At 38.3% G+C, this 13,777-nt stretch overlaps 1 protein-coding gene across 1 annotated transcript; it reads left to right on the top strand.

Moving 5' to 3' along the window:
- The first annotated feature begins 1,970 nt into the window (after positions 1–1,970).
- LOC121325364 (solute carrier family 2, facilitated glucose transporter member 1) lies at positions 1,971–12,489 on the top strand. The gene is made up of 9 exons (XM_041267807.1): positions 1,971–2,058; positions 2,192–2,352; positions 3,970–4,210; positions 4,778–4,940; positions 5,912–6,096; positions 6,609–6,713; positions 6,831–6,932; positions 7,819–8,022; positions 12,166–12,489. Exons 1-9 carry the CDS (start codon positions 2,041–2,043, stop codon positions 12,388–12,390), a joined length of 1,404 nt encoding a protein of 467 aa, XP_041123741.1. The 5' UTR covers positions 1,971–2,040; the 3' UTR covers positions 12,391–12,489.
- Positions 12,490–13,777: the final 1,288 nt, after the last annotated feature.

Below are 13,777 nucleotides of genomic sequence, written 5' to 3'. Positions count from 1 at the left end.
TCCTTTTTTCAATTCCAAACCTCTCTCTTCCATATGCGTAGATGATGTCCCCAAATTTATCCAGCTTCTTTTCAACTGTTCCATTTAACCTTTCCAAAGTAAAACAGAGATCTGTGTTTACTGTGTCTGTGGCAGAGCAAAGCTCTGCCGTTTAGAAATTGGCAGGGATGGGGTTAATTTCCCGTACCTGGCTGGGTTTATTATGTTCAGGTGGTTGGGGTTGATTAGTTGATTAAATGATTAACTTAATTAACGATCAATCAGCGCCTAGCCACCTGACATAAAAGGAGGCCTCTACTTCTCATTTGGGAGGAGGGAGCTGAGGAAGCAGGTTGGTGTTTGTGAGTTTTGTGTTTTGCTTTATTTTTGTTTAAACATTGTTATTTTGCCCTTGTGCCCTTTTATTTTTGTGTTTATTTATAATAAGTTATTTTTTTGAACTGCAGTCTGTCTCTGGGCCTTTCTTCACTCGCCAGCCTGTCAGTGTCCCATACAGTTTTCTCACAAGCTCTTGGCCATTTAACTCCAGGCTTGTGCCTGTTGAGGTTTTTTGGTCTCTCTTACGCTGGTTTGCCTGACCAGGTTTGCTATGATCATTAGGTTCATAACTAGTTGTATCTATGCAAGTCCTCCTCACGTCTGACATGGGTGCTGATATCTTGCGAAGTGTGGTTTGTTTCCTGTTGCTGGATTTCATTCGACTGACTTCGTAAGAAGTACTGATCAATGCGAGGCCCTTGTCACTTCTCTCTCAAGCATTTTTCTCCCTTGATGAATCTTCAAACCTCTGATCATTGTTGCTTTGCTCCAGCCACAGACACAAACCTGGAGTTCCATGTCTTTGCTAACTTCAGATCTTGAACTAGTCTTTTGTGAAATACTTTCCATTCTCATATCCATTTCCGTTCCTAAATCGTTAACTGTGTTATCCAACTTTGAGTCATCTTCTGCCCCCGCTCTCGCAGACTCTAGGGGTATTTTTCTCTTTAATTTCTTAGAAGCCTTGTGCAGCTGTCTCCGCCATCCTGTTCACCTTTAAAAAGAAAGAGCTGGATACTGCCGACCAGGGTAGCTAACCCTTGCCAGCCCCAATGGGATCTCTTTCCTCCTGTCAGCTGTCTCTCCATGCTGTCACAAGGTATTTCCCTTGTTGCCAGCTGCACTATTCATAGCAGTCACTGGATGTATCCAGATCTTCATGATTTCCATTACATGAGATTAGATGTTGAGCTTTATGCTGATTTGAACTCTGCTCTCACAAAGATAAGCACCAACTAAGACGTAGCTTTGCAATAAGCTAATGTGATCCATCTGCATCTCCATCCATTTGCGTTGTTTTCCATCTGGTGATGTAGATATCCTTCTGACTGGTGTTGATTGCTGAAGTGTAATGCTGGTTCCAGGGATCAGCTCATTTTGCCTTCCCAGCGCATCAGCACACACAATGGTTATGATGCTGTCTCCGAGGATCAACCCAGTGCGGTCTCCCCCGTGCATCAGCATGACAACCGTGTGGATTGAGCGAAGTAGGATACATCTCTGGGGTCTTCTGTACTTAAACAGTTATAGCAACACATGGGAACATGTAACACAATACATTTAAAAGGTCCTTATATACCCTTTAAAAACTATACTTTTAAAGATGTAACATATGTGTAGTTCTTTTCAGGGGACCTATTGAAATCCAGACCTGCAGAGTTCCATGGGTTCAAAAGAGGTAAGTAAGCAATTAGAATCCTTTGAGTATTCATGTTGGTATATTTAAGTGTGTGTGTGTGTGTGTGGGGGGAGGGCATGACTTGCATGGCTCATCTTTAGAATGCTCAAGACTACTACACTGGAACCTTGTTCTGTATCACATGAGGTTTACGTATCACCTCACCAAAGAGTAGGTTCACTTAATTGCCTGTGGTTTTGTTAATTAGTGCTTGTCTTCTTACCATACCCTGTCACACTTAGACCTCCCTGAGTCCTGTGCTGCTACTGTCAGTTTTGGCCGCAGTTTTTGGGAACTTCCAGGTGGGCTACCATTCTGGAAACATGAATGCACCTCAACAGGTAAGAACATAAGTTATAATAAAAAAATAAAATGCAAGCAAATGGTTCTGAAATCCCCTTTTTGCACTGTTCTTATTTGAGTTTGGGCTGGAAAGATTGCTTCTAGTGCAACATGTCTTCTTTCTCTTGTTAGGTCTTTGAGAATTTCTTCAATACCACATGGCAAGAAAACTACAATGTGTCCTTGACCACATCCCAGATGACTATTCTCTGGGCTGTCACAGTCAGCAGCAAAGATTTCGGGGGCATTGTGGGGGCCCTGGGGGTTAAGGGATTAGCCGACACTTTTGGGAGGTGAGAGACAGTTACAATCTGTTGTGCATAAAACAGGACAAATCACTAATACGGGTAATTCTAATAACACACCACTGGAGATAAAAAAAAAAAAAAAACATCATTAAAGGAAGTAAAATGCATATCTAAAAAGTATGTTTGTCATTGATATGGTAAAAATAGTGTGGCAGTGAAAGAAATACTTTTATTTGACAAAACACCTGTACACATGGGACTTAACTGATAAAAATATGTAAACCTGATATGAAGTCAATAATCTATACAGTACAGAAAAAACCTGGTCACATGACCAGAATATTACAGCCAAAATATGTCCTAGATCAGTGTCAAGTTCACCACCACATTTAGCATGTTTATTTAGCCCAGCAAATGTGAGCTCAATTCTTCAAATGATATGTGGCAAGAGATTTACCCAAATGAAACTGTGGCAGAGCAAAGCTCTGCCCTTTTTAAATTGGCAGGGATAGCGTTAATTTCCCCTACTTGCCTGGGTTTATTATGTTGAGGAGGCTGGGGTTGATTAGATGATTAGGTTAATTAACGATCAATCAGCGCACAGCCACCTGACATAAAAGGAGGCCTCTGCTTCTCATTTGGGAGGAGGGAGCTGAGGAAGCAGGTTGGTGTTTTGTTGGTTGTGATTTTCAATTTTCTAAATCCAGTGAAGGCATTGCCCAGCCTGGAAACCTTTATTTTGTACATTTTGCTTTTTGTCTTTGTTTTTGTGTTTCAATCCCTTTGTTTTGGCACTTGTGCCTTTTTATTTTTGTATCTATTTATAATAAAAGTATATTTTTGAACTGCAGTCTGTCTCTGGGTCTCTATCCACTCGCCAGCCTGCCACAGGAACTAATTAAAACTCCCATTGTTCCTTTGTTAAGAAATCTTTGAAGGAATGCAGAAATTTACTCTTGATCTTACCAGCTCTACATATGTTTGAAGGCTCAGTGCAGGCCCAGTAAAGTCAATAAGTGTATTAGTGTGGTTCTCCTGTTATCTCGCCCTCACACCTAAATGGTAAATACCATCATCAATTCAAGGGCTTCCCATTAATGCAATAGATTTCTAATTCACTTTTATATATTTATAAACTAAAGTTCACCCTGTGTAGCAGGAAACCAATAAAACACTGTAAACACTGAAGGAAACTGACAAGTATTTTGACAAGAAATCAAGGTTTTTGTGCTTTACATTTTTCTTCAAGCTAATTAAAACAAAAGATTGATCCTTAACTTCCCTCTCTCTTTCCTTCATGCCTCTCTGTCTTGATTATGATTGACCTCCCCAAGCTCCCTGACAGTCTGATCCCTCTCTCATCTTCATCTCTCATCCCTTCTCCAAATTTCCTTGACTTATATCCCACCCTTTCCGATTCCCGTTTCAATCCTGATCGTCAATGATCTCTGCTTTCACTCAGCCCGCCTAAAGTGTCAGTCTCCCTTCTCCCTTAAGCCCTCTTACTACCCCCCTCTACAATCTCCTTTTTCACTTACCTCCCACCCTTTCTGATTATTTAGATAGAATGAAATGCTGATTGGCAATACCCTCTCCATATGATCTCCTTCCCTGACACGCAGCTATTTCATCTCTCTCTTCCTCTCTATCTCTCTCTTCCAGGAGGAACTCGATCCTGATTGCTAATGCCCTATCTGTGGTCTCTGGAAGTCTAATGTCCCTCTCTGAGCTTTGTGGCTCTCTAGGTTTGATCATCACAGGGCGGCTAATTTTGGGGTTGTTCTGCGGCCTGTGTATGAGTTTGATACCACTCTACATCCAGGAGATCTCCCCGACAGCGCTAAGGGGGGCTTTTACCATCATGAGCCATGTCTCCTTCTCTTTTGGAATACTTGTGGGAATGGTATGAGCTAAAAAGCGTAATATTAAAATATTTAAAGCATAATGCATGACAGTAGCATTTAAAATACTTTCAGTAGCATTCCAAAAGTCTTGGACATCTAATAACTAATCATAACTCAATGAAGAAGATTTTTCTAAATATAACAGTCTATCTCTGTGGAAGCTGTATTCTTTATCTTTGATAAGATTTAAACATTGATACATAATTGTTTGTTAGTCTATCCTTGGGGGAAAAAAAGTTAATTACCTCTAGTAGTGCTTATAATTTTAGATCATTTTTCAATTCCTCAGTTCATAAGGTTTGTATGGAATTTTGAAAAAATGCATTCAGTTCTCTAGCTCCATGGTCTTAGAATAAATACAGAAGGTCCTGGCTTATGATAGCGGCATATGTTAACATATGTTATCGGAAATTACTTTGGAACGTCACGGGTACTCCTAGGTCCCAGTCTGAGGTAGCATAGAAATATATGTTAAAAACATATTTTTTTGTCCTGTTCTCATTTGACTAGCTACACAGTAACAAGAGCTCAGTAAAGGTTTTCCCTGGCTCCCGTGTTTTACGTAGGTGATGAGTCTGGAAGAAGTGCTGGGGAATGCTAGGTTCTGGCCTCTGATGCTCTCTCTTTCTGTGATCCTGGCTGTGCTTCAGTATCTCACCCTGCCTTTCTGTCCGGAAAGTCCTCGATACCTCCTGATTAACTGTGGTAAAGAAAAGGAAGCAGAGGCAGGTACGAGAGAACAGGACTCTCACTGTACTAATAGAGAATTAATTATGTCTGTCTCTGACAATCACTATAAACGAGATCCAAATTCTCCTAGACACAGTTTCAATAATCACAAAGCATCCCATTGATCCCTAGCATAGCCTGCCACTGAATTTACAGGAGAGACAGACGTAAGAACCCACACCAGCAGGACATGGACAGTTTACCTTCAGAATATAAAGTATGTCACCAATAATATATATATAATATAATATATATATATATATAATATATATATATAATATATATATATATATATTCATCTATATATATATATAATATATACATGCTATATGTGGGCTATTGTGATAAACACCCTATATAGAATTATCACATTTTGCTTCATAAAGTCAAATGAAACCTGTAGAGTAGTGTAATATTCAATTACATACGAGAACTGACAATAAAACTGACAAAAATTGGAAAATGTGATATTTGAAATCACAAACATTGTTACTGTACTATTATGTAACTTAGACTTTTGCGATATCACTTTGTAGTTTCTGTGCATTATATGAAGCTGTGTGGCCCAGTGGTTAATGAAACAGGTTTTTAACCAGGATGGTCCCCATTTCAAATCCCAGCTCACCCATTGACTCACTGTGTGACCCTGAACAAGGCACTTAAACTCCTTGTGCTCCGTCTTTCAGGTGAGACATTGCTGTAAGTGACTCTGCAGCTGATGCATAGTTTCCATACCCTAGTCTTGTATCTTGTAAAGCGTTTTGTGAAGGCGCTAAATAAAAATTATTATTTATTTATTATGATGCTAAATAAAAGATCTTAATTGTGTTCATATAGTTTTTTTTTTTTCATCTAGGTGATGCCAAACTTTTGGCAAGAGCTGTAAAGGTTGCAAGGCTGGCTATCACTGTTTATCATAAACAGGATTTGAATTTCATATCATATAACATACCCGATTCTCTGTCTCCCAGCTCTGCATAAATTATGGGGAAACTCTTGGGATATCCTCACTGAAATCAACGAAATGAGGGAGGAAGCTTCTCAAACCCAATCAAAGGTCACAGTGAGAGACTTCCTGTCCCTGAGAAGATACCTCAGTCCAATCAGCATCATCATTGCCATCACCCTTGGCGCCCAGCTGTCCGGGTTCAACGCGGTTAGTTTTTAAATTAACCAAACTCTGAACTTTTCTGCTTTCCATTAGCATTAAAACTTTCTTCTAAGTTTGTTTCTCGTTTCTCCTGTAGATGGTTTAGTTTTCCAGACTTCATTATTTACACTTGGTGAAGACCATTTAACCTGAAGCCATTACTACACAATAGATTTAATCCCTCCACAGCACACCTTATCTGAAACATGAAACTTCAGTTGACACTTTAAGGGAATCCTAATACCTGTTGCACAGGGAGTGAATCTACAGTGTAAGCAGTTGTGCTAATAAGAGACAGCTAACTCTTGGTCAACCTTCTAACCAAGGTTACAGTCCACGGTATTGACTCTCAATAGCAGAAGCAAATTCTGAAGAAGCAGAACAACTCGGTTATCCTTAAACCATTGTCCTTGGTTTTGTTTATTTAAATATTCTTGTAACTATGTGTGAACTTATCTAAAAAAAAGTGACAACAGCTTCTCTCTTTCTGTCTAAATATCTACCTGTCTTCTTTTCAGCTACTCAATTATTCAACAGATATTTTCACAAAGGCTGGTTTTTCACAATCTCAATTTCTAACTCTCGGGACCGGAGTTATCAATGTGTTGTTTACAGTCATCTCTGTAAGTACTCCACCTTGGACCACAGAATAATTAAAACCTAAGTCTGTTTGAAGTTTCAATGGATTTCCACAGTAGTAGATTTTAATGGCAGGAATAATCTCCCAACCCCTCTTACAGGTGTTACTGGTGGACAGAGTGGGCCGCAGGAAGTTGTTGCTGACTGGCTTCATGGTAGGAGCACTGTGTAACATCCTTCTAACTGTCAGTGAAGCAGCGATGGTAAGAACCGCTGCACCTATTCTTCTAGACATTTCACAAATTAAATGAAATATAAATCCCATTGGGTTTTCTAGATATGTTAGAGTTCTCAGTCATGGTGGAACAATCCACTATTTATCTCAACGGTTGTTGCTACTGCATCTAAACGAATCTGTGCTAGCATTAGAAATCTCTGATCTGGCATTGGTATCAAATACCAATAATTACAGAGTTACAGGGACAACAGTTACAAACACACTTCTTAAAACTGAAATAGGGCTCCTGGCCTCTGTCAATAACATACAGTACATATCAGTCACATTGTAATTATGTGTAAGTACACATGTACTTAATACGTATCTAGTATGTAAATACACAGTAACTAGAGACACTTAATGTAAAGTGTACAGTGTAATATCAGAGACAGGAAATTTTAAAATGGCTTATTTATGTTGTCCAAGATTATTATTCCTCCGGTTAAGACCTTTATTGACTTTACTTTAACACAGTATACAGCATTTTAATCACTGGAAATAATAACAGTTTCAGAGTCATTTATGAGAAACCTGCATTCCTGATGTATTCATAACTTTGAGGATCTCCAATGTATGAAAGAAGAACAATTGTTTTTTCATGTGAGCATTATATCCCTGCTTTCAACACAGTTGAATCATGTAGTAATATTTTGAATAAAACAATATTTAAGCTTTCCTTACAAACAGGTAGTTATAAGGAAAGTGATTTTTAATTCCAGTGTTCATCGATTTTCGCTCCATGGTAACCCACGCTTGATGAGGTTCCATTTTTGTAGGGGTGGCTTCTGATAAAGCATATTTCTCAGACAGACTAAATGTACTTGTGTGCCTCACACTCCTTCGCACTCTCCCTCTGTCTCTCCCTTGCCCAGCACTGTATCCCAGGGATGTCCTATCTTCAAATCCTGCTGGTGTTCAGCAGCATCTCGGCCTACGAGCTCGGTCCAGGTCCCATATCCTGGTTCATCGCCGCCGAACTGTTTGACCAATCAGCTCGGCCTTTCGGCATGGCATTCACGTGCATGTTAAACTGGGGGGGCAAGTTCCTGTGCTCACTGCTTTACCCACCACTGCTGGTAATCAATCTGCTCGTCTACATATCTGCACACAGCTGGGGGTTTGGTTGTAATAATCATTTATCATGATAATATCATTTTTTTGGTATTGATTATTTTATATATATATATATATATATATATATATATATATATATATATATATATATATATATATAATACATTGGCTCTCAAAAGTATTCACCCTCCTTGGACATTTTCACATTTTATTGTGTTACAACAAGGAATTAAAATGGATTTAATTAGGAGTTATTGCCACTGATCAACACAAAAAAGTCCATAATGTCAAAGTGAAAAATAAAATCTACAAATTGTTCTAAATTAATTACAAATACAAAACACAAAACAAATAATTGATTGCATAAGTGTTCACCCCCTTGAGTCAATATTTGGTAGAGGCACCTTTGGCAGCAATTACAGCCATGAGTCTATTTGGATAAGTCTCTACCAGCTTTGCACATCTGGACGATGCAATTTTTGCCCACTCTCCTTTGCAAAATTGCTCAAGCTCAGTCAAGATGTATGGGGACCTTTGGTGAACAGCAATTTTCAACTCTTTCTACATATTCTCAATTGGATTAAGGTCCGGGCTTTGATGGCCTCTCCAGGACATTGACCTTTTTGTTTTTAAGCCACTCCAGTGTGGCTATGGCTGTATGTTTGGGGTCATTGTCCTGCTGGAAGAGGAATATTCTCCCAAGTCCCAAGTCTCTTGCAGACCTCAGCAGGTTTTCCTCCAGGATTTCTCTGTACTTTGCTGCATCCATTTTGCCCTCTATCTTCACAAGCTTTCCAGGCGCTGATGCAGAGAAGCATCCCCATAGTATGATGCTGCCACCACCATGCTTCATGGTAGGGATATTGTTCTCATGATGATGTGCTGTGTTAGGCTTTTGCCAAACATAGCGCTTAGCGCTGAGGCCAAAAAGCTCTATTTTGGTCTCATCTGACCATAGAATCTTCTTCCATTTGAGTCCCCCACATGATTTCTGGCAAAATCTAGCCGAGATTTGATGCAAGTTTTTTTTCAACAATGGCTTTCTTTTTGTCACTATCCCACTATCCCAGTTTTGTGACGCACCCAGGCTATTGTTGCTATATGCACAGTGTCTCCCAGCTCAGCCGTGGAAGGCTGTAACTCCTTTAGAGTTGCCATAGGCAGCTTAGTGGTCTCCCTGACTATAGCCCCTCTCGCCTGGATACTCAGTTTTTGAGGACGGCCTGTTCTAGACAGATTCACAGTTGTGCCATATTCTCTCCATTTCTTAATAATGGACTTTACTGTGCTCTGGGGGATATTCAATGCCTTGGAAATGTTCTTATATCCTACCCCTGATTGCTGCTTTTGAAGAACCTTATTCTGGATTTGCTTTGAATGTTCCTTGGTCTTCATGATGTAGTTTTTGTTTGGAAATGTACTAACCAACTGTGGGACCTCCCAGAAACAGGTGTATTTAACTTGAAATCCAGTGAAACACCTTAATTGCACACAGGTGGACTCCATTCAACTAATTATGTGACTTCTAAAGATAATTGGTTGCACCAGAGCTTATTTAGGTGTGTCATAGCAAAGGGGGTGAATACTTATGCAATCAATTATTTTCTGTTTTATATTTATAATTAATTTAGAATAATTTGTAGATTTTATTTTTCACTTTTTGACATTATGGCCTTTTTTGTGTTGAACAGTGGCAAAAACTCCTAATTAAATCCGTTCTGATTCCATGTTCTATACAGTGAAATGTGGGGGGGTGAATACTTTTGAGAGCCACTGTGTGTGTGTGTGTATATATATATATATATATATATATATATATATATATATATATATATATATATAGGTCAACAAGGGTAGAAAATCAGGAACCTTGTGTTAAATTAACCACAAATGTTGATCTTTTATATGAAAATTAATAGTCCAGCTCTGTAGGCTTGTGTAGCCTCTTTTAGTACGTAAAAATACGAGATAAGCTTGTTTTTGTCTCAGCAGCTTTGCATCAACTACTTTAGCATCACGTGTAATATTCAATTGTGTCACAGCATGATCATGCAAATACTCTAAGTGCTAGGGGCAAAGCAGTCAGAATAAGCTGTGCCAAGGCAAGCAAAGCATCAGCCTTGCCAAATGACACATGCTAACCTTTCTATTGCAGTTGCAACCAATTTTGCACACCTAAAACTTTTACTAGTTAAAAATAACCAATAGATATGCAGTGTGGGTCCTAGTGTTCGACTGTCATTCCAAGTTGCACTCATGATCCATATATATTTTGACTGCGTGTGGCGCACTTTGAAACTGTGCCAATAACATTAAAGTAGCTGACTGCACCACAAAGGGAGTTGCATCATAAGAATAGTTCAATTAAAAAAGTTCAGTACTTAAATAGTCTTGCACTGAGTTCTTTTAATTTGGAGAGCAACACACTAAGACTGTGAACACCCCAGAAGAAAAGACAGCAACGCTGTATTAAAATGTACAACCACTTTATTTTGGTAATATAAAAACACAATTTGTATATATCTGGGGCAATGTAACAATTTCTCTGGTTCTCCTTACCGTCTGGTTTATTAGACGTATGACCAGTGTCAGTTTGATTTAAAAAAAAAAAAAAAAAAAAAAAAAAAAAATCCCCTCTCGCTTCCCCTTTTTAAAACCTCCAATTCCCCCACTAGAGGACGTCACTGACCAGATCTTACAACCACCCGGCACTGGAAACACATCTTAAAGCCCCGATTTAAAGATATTCTAAAATTGAACAATTTCACAACCCCATTGTTGGTCAAAATAATAGAATGGGAAAATCTTTTTAAAAACAATAAATACATAAAAAAAAGCACTAGTTCATTTAGTTAAAACAACCATACAACTATTCAAAACTGAAATATTAAAATCATCAACAAGCAGCTTAGTCTAGGGTTGAGTAGTTGCAGTAGACTTGATGTCCGTCTGTATCTCTTTCCCCTGTCGACGGTACACATTTTTCTTTCAAAAACACAGAAAGTGAAAAAACTAAACTATACAATAAGTAGGACAAAATAAATAATAATAATAATAATAATAATAATAATAATAATAATAATAATAATAATAATAATAATAATAAAACACCTACTATAACAGGGACGGGTGAACAACTAATAATCAAAACTCATGATACTAAGATTCATGATACTTAGGGAGAAATATTCTAAAAAAAATAAAAAAGTCAGAGTTTCTAATTGTGGCAAACAAAACCAATCTATCAAGCGTCTTATACAATCAATGCGGCTACTTTGCTTCGTGTCCACAGGAGTCCAAACGGTCCTCGTTACTCCACTGCGCCTTTCTAGTATATCAGCACACTTCCGATGTTTAGGCAACTGCGTGTAGCTTGCAGTTTTATTAGCAAAACTGTGTCCTTTCTGCGTCTCTCACAGCTGATTCCTTGTAGGTTTGTTATAATTTGCTCTGTCCTGTTTCGTTTCGTTTCGTTCCCTCCTGCCCTTGTGACCAGATCACCTGCTCTCCTGCAGCACTGCACAAGCTTGTATTTAAGCTGAAAACGGTCCGCCTACCATCCATCCATTCATTGGTGTTCGCCTCATCTTATGGATTACTCTATTGGAAGAATGCTGACAGTAAAGTTAGGCAACGCTGAACATTTTGTTTATACTGGTCATTGCATTTACCTGTGTGGACGCCAGTCAGGAAATAAACAAAGATTCATGTTCAACAAAACACACCACCACAAAGTTAATAATATTATTAAAAAAACATGCAATCAATAATAAAGAAAGTTAACTAACAAAAAAAACGTGCAAATAATATAAACAAGTGCACAAAACATATTTTAAATAAAAGAAAAACGTGTACCATTCAATCCCCCTGTGACATATGTTTATTAAGACTTCTATCTGCCCTCGAATTTTCAGAATGTAACATTCAATATTGTATAACGCTCACAGTCAACCTCTTCGCTTATCGAGCAAGCTAATTTATGGCTAGTGGTACCTCGAAAGGTGAGGCCAAAGAATGTAATGTAAAAATATGTATAATATATTTATAAAATATGTATGCCATGTGCCACATATATAACATATAGCATGGAAAAAAAAATATTTACCTTGCTTTCTCTAATTGCTTGTACATCACTCTCTCTCTAGAACCTTATGGGTGCCTACGTGTACCTCACCTTCACTGCTGTCCTGTGCTGCTCGTTTACCTTCACATTCTTCCAGCTTCCCGAAACAAAAGGACGCACCTTTGATGAAATTGCCACTGAATTCAAGCAGACAAACAGGGTTGTATTGTTAAAGGAACTCCAGAAAGATTTCAGAACCTTCAACAGACATGATGACGGCAGTCTCTATAGAGAAAGTCAACACTAATACTACCAACAAAACAACCCTAGACCTTACCAACGCAATCAGGAATGGACCTCATCTTCACAGTCGCAAGAACTGATAGACAGAAATGTTCTAGTTAAGCAAAGTACTATCGTTTTTTTTTTTTTTTTTTTTTTTTTTAAACAATGCTCCAAACAATTAATAATATGCAGAGGTGTGTACATAAGCCGTGTGTATTCAGGTATCCATCGACACAAACATTTTCAGTAGTGGTGATCCACACAATATTGATGTATTTGGCAAATATGGTTGGTGGACAATTGGGAGCCATTCTTCCAACATTGACTGTATATAGGTTTATACGATGGTGAACGTCTGTGTATGTGGGTAATATAGTCTATTATATACTGCTTTTTTCAGCTATAGCTAAAAGTTTTGCATCAGCTAGGCTGTGTGGTCTGGTGGTTAAAGAAAATGGCTTGTAAAGGAGGTCCCCGGTTCAAATCCCAGCTCACTCACTAACTCACTGTGATCTTGAGCAAGTCGCAACTCCTTGCGGTCCGTCTTTTGGGTGAGATGTTGTTGTAAGTGACTCTGCAGCTGATGCATAGTTCACACATCCTGGTCTCTGTAAGTCGCCTTGGATAAAGGTGTCTACTAAATAAACAAATAATAATAATTACTTAGAATTTTAGGATTGAGACATCATTTTAAACAAAGAAATGACATTTTAAGAACAAAAATCATATTTACATAATTCCATAATTATTTACACCTTCATATGAGATGGTGCAAATTTGCACAAGTCAGTTACGTATGAATAGTCTATAATAAGTTTTGAAAATGATTGTGCGGTTACTTGAAAGGGTAAAGTTACTTGAGAAACGTACTTGAAAGTAAAAATTACTTACGCAACCACTTCTGACATAGCAAACAACTACACAGAAAACCAACAAGCAATGTCACAAATTAATCTCTTAAAAACAGAAAAAATGCATACAAATTTCTCAAAATGTACTCATTGGTGAGCTCCATTACGCTCCTTTGAAAAGAACCTCCTGTGTCCTCACATTCATCATCACTGGATGTGTTCCTGTCTGCAATGATTGTCCACTTGTGAACCTAAAATACAACCAGTTTTTTTCAAGGTGCATTATTTAATGTATACCTCACCCTGTATACTGTATGTGGCATATTTTGTCAATGTGTAATGTTAACAGGATTTTCATATACACTCACATAGTGTGTGGAAGAATCATACCAAATACATTTATGAAGCATTCAAATCAATACCACTGCATTTCTAGTTGCCCAACACTTCAACAATGATAACCACACAGATGGACATCACCATCTGTGGGATCAGTCAGTGCCGTGGAACAAATGCTGCTTGGAAACAAAAGGAAGGCAAGTTTATCTTCAAACTAGG

This window comes from Polyodon spathula, chromosome 13 (assembly GCF_017654505.1).
Source record: "Polyodon spathula isolate WHYD16114869_AA chromosome 13, ASM1765450v1, whole genome shotgun sequence".
Lineage (NCBI taxonomy): Eukaryota > Metazoa > Chordata > Actinopteri > Acipenseriformes > Polyodontidae > Polyodon > Polyodon spathula.
The sequence above is the reverse complement of the archived record's forward strand: the minus strand, read 5'-3'. Positions and strand labels throughout refer to the sequence as shown.

Bases quoted from the DNA above. Each gene is read 5' to 3' on its own strand.
- LOC121325364 (XM_041267807.1), top strand. The intron at 6,714-6,830 runs GTAAGTACTCCA...CCCCTCTTACAG, and splicing joins TGTTGTTTACAGTCATCTCT to GTGTTACTGGTGGACAGAGT. The intron at 6,933-7,818 runs GTAAGAACCGCT...TCCCTTGCCCAG, and splicing joins CTGTCAGTGAAGCAGCGATG to CACTGTATCCCAGGGATGTC.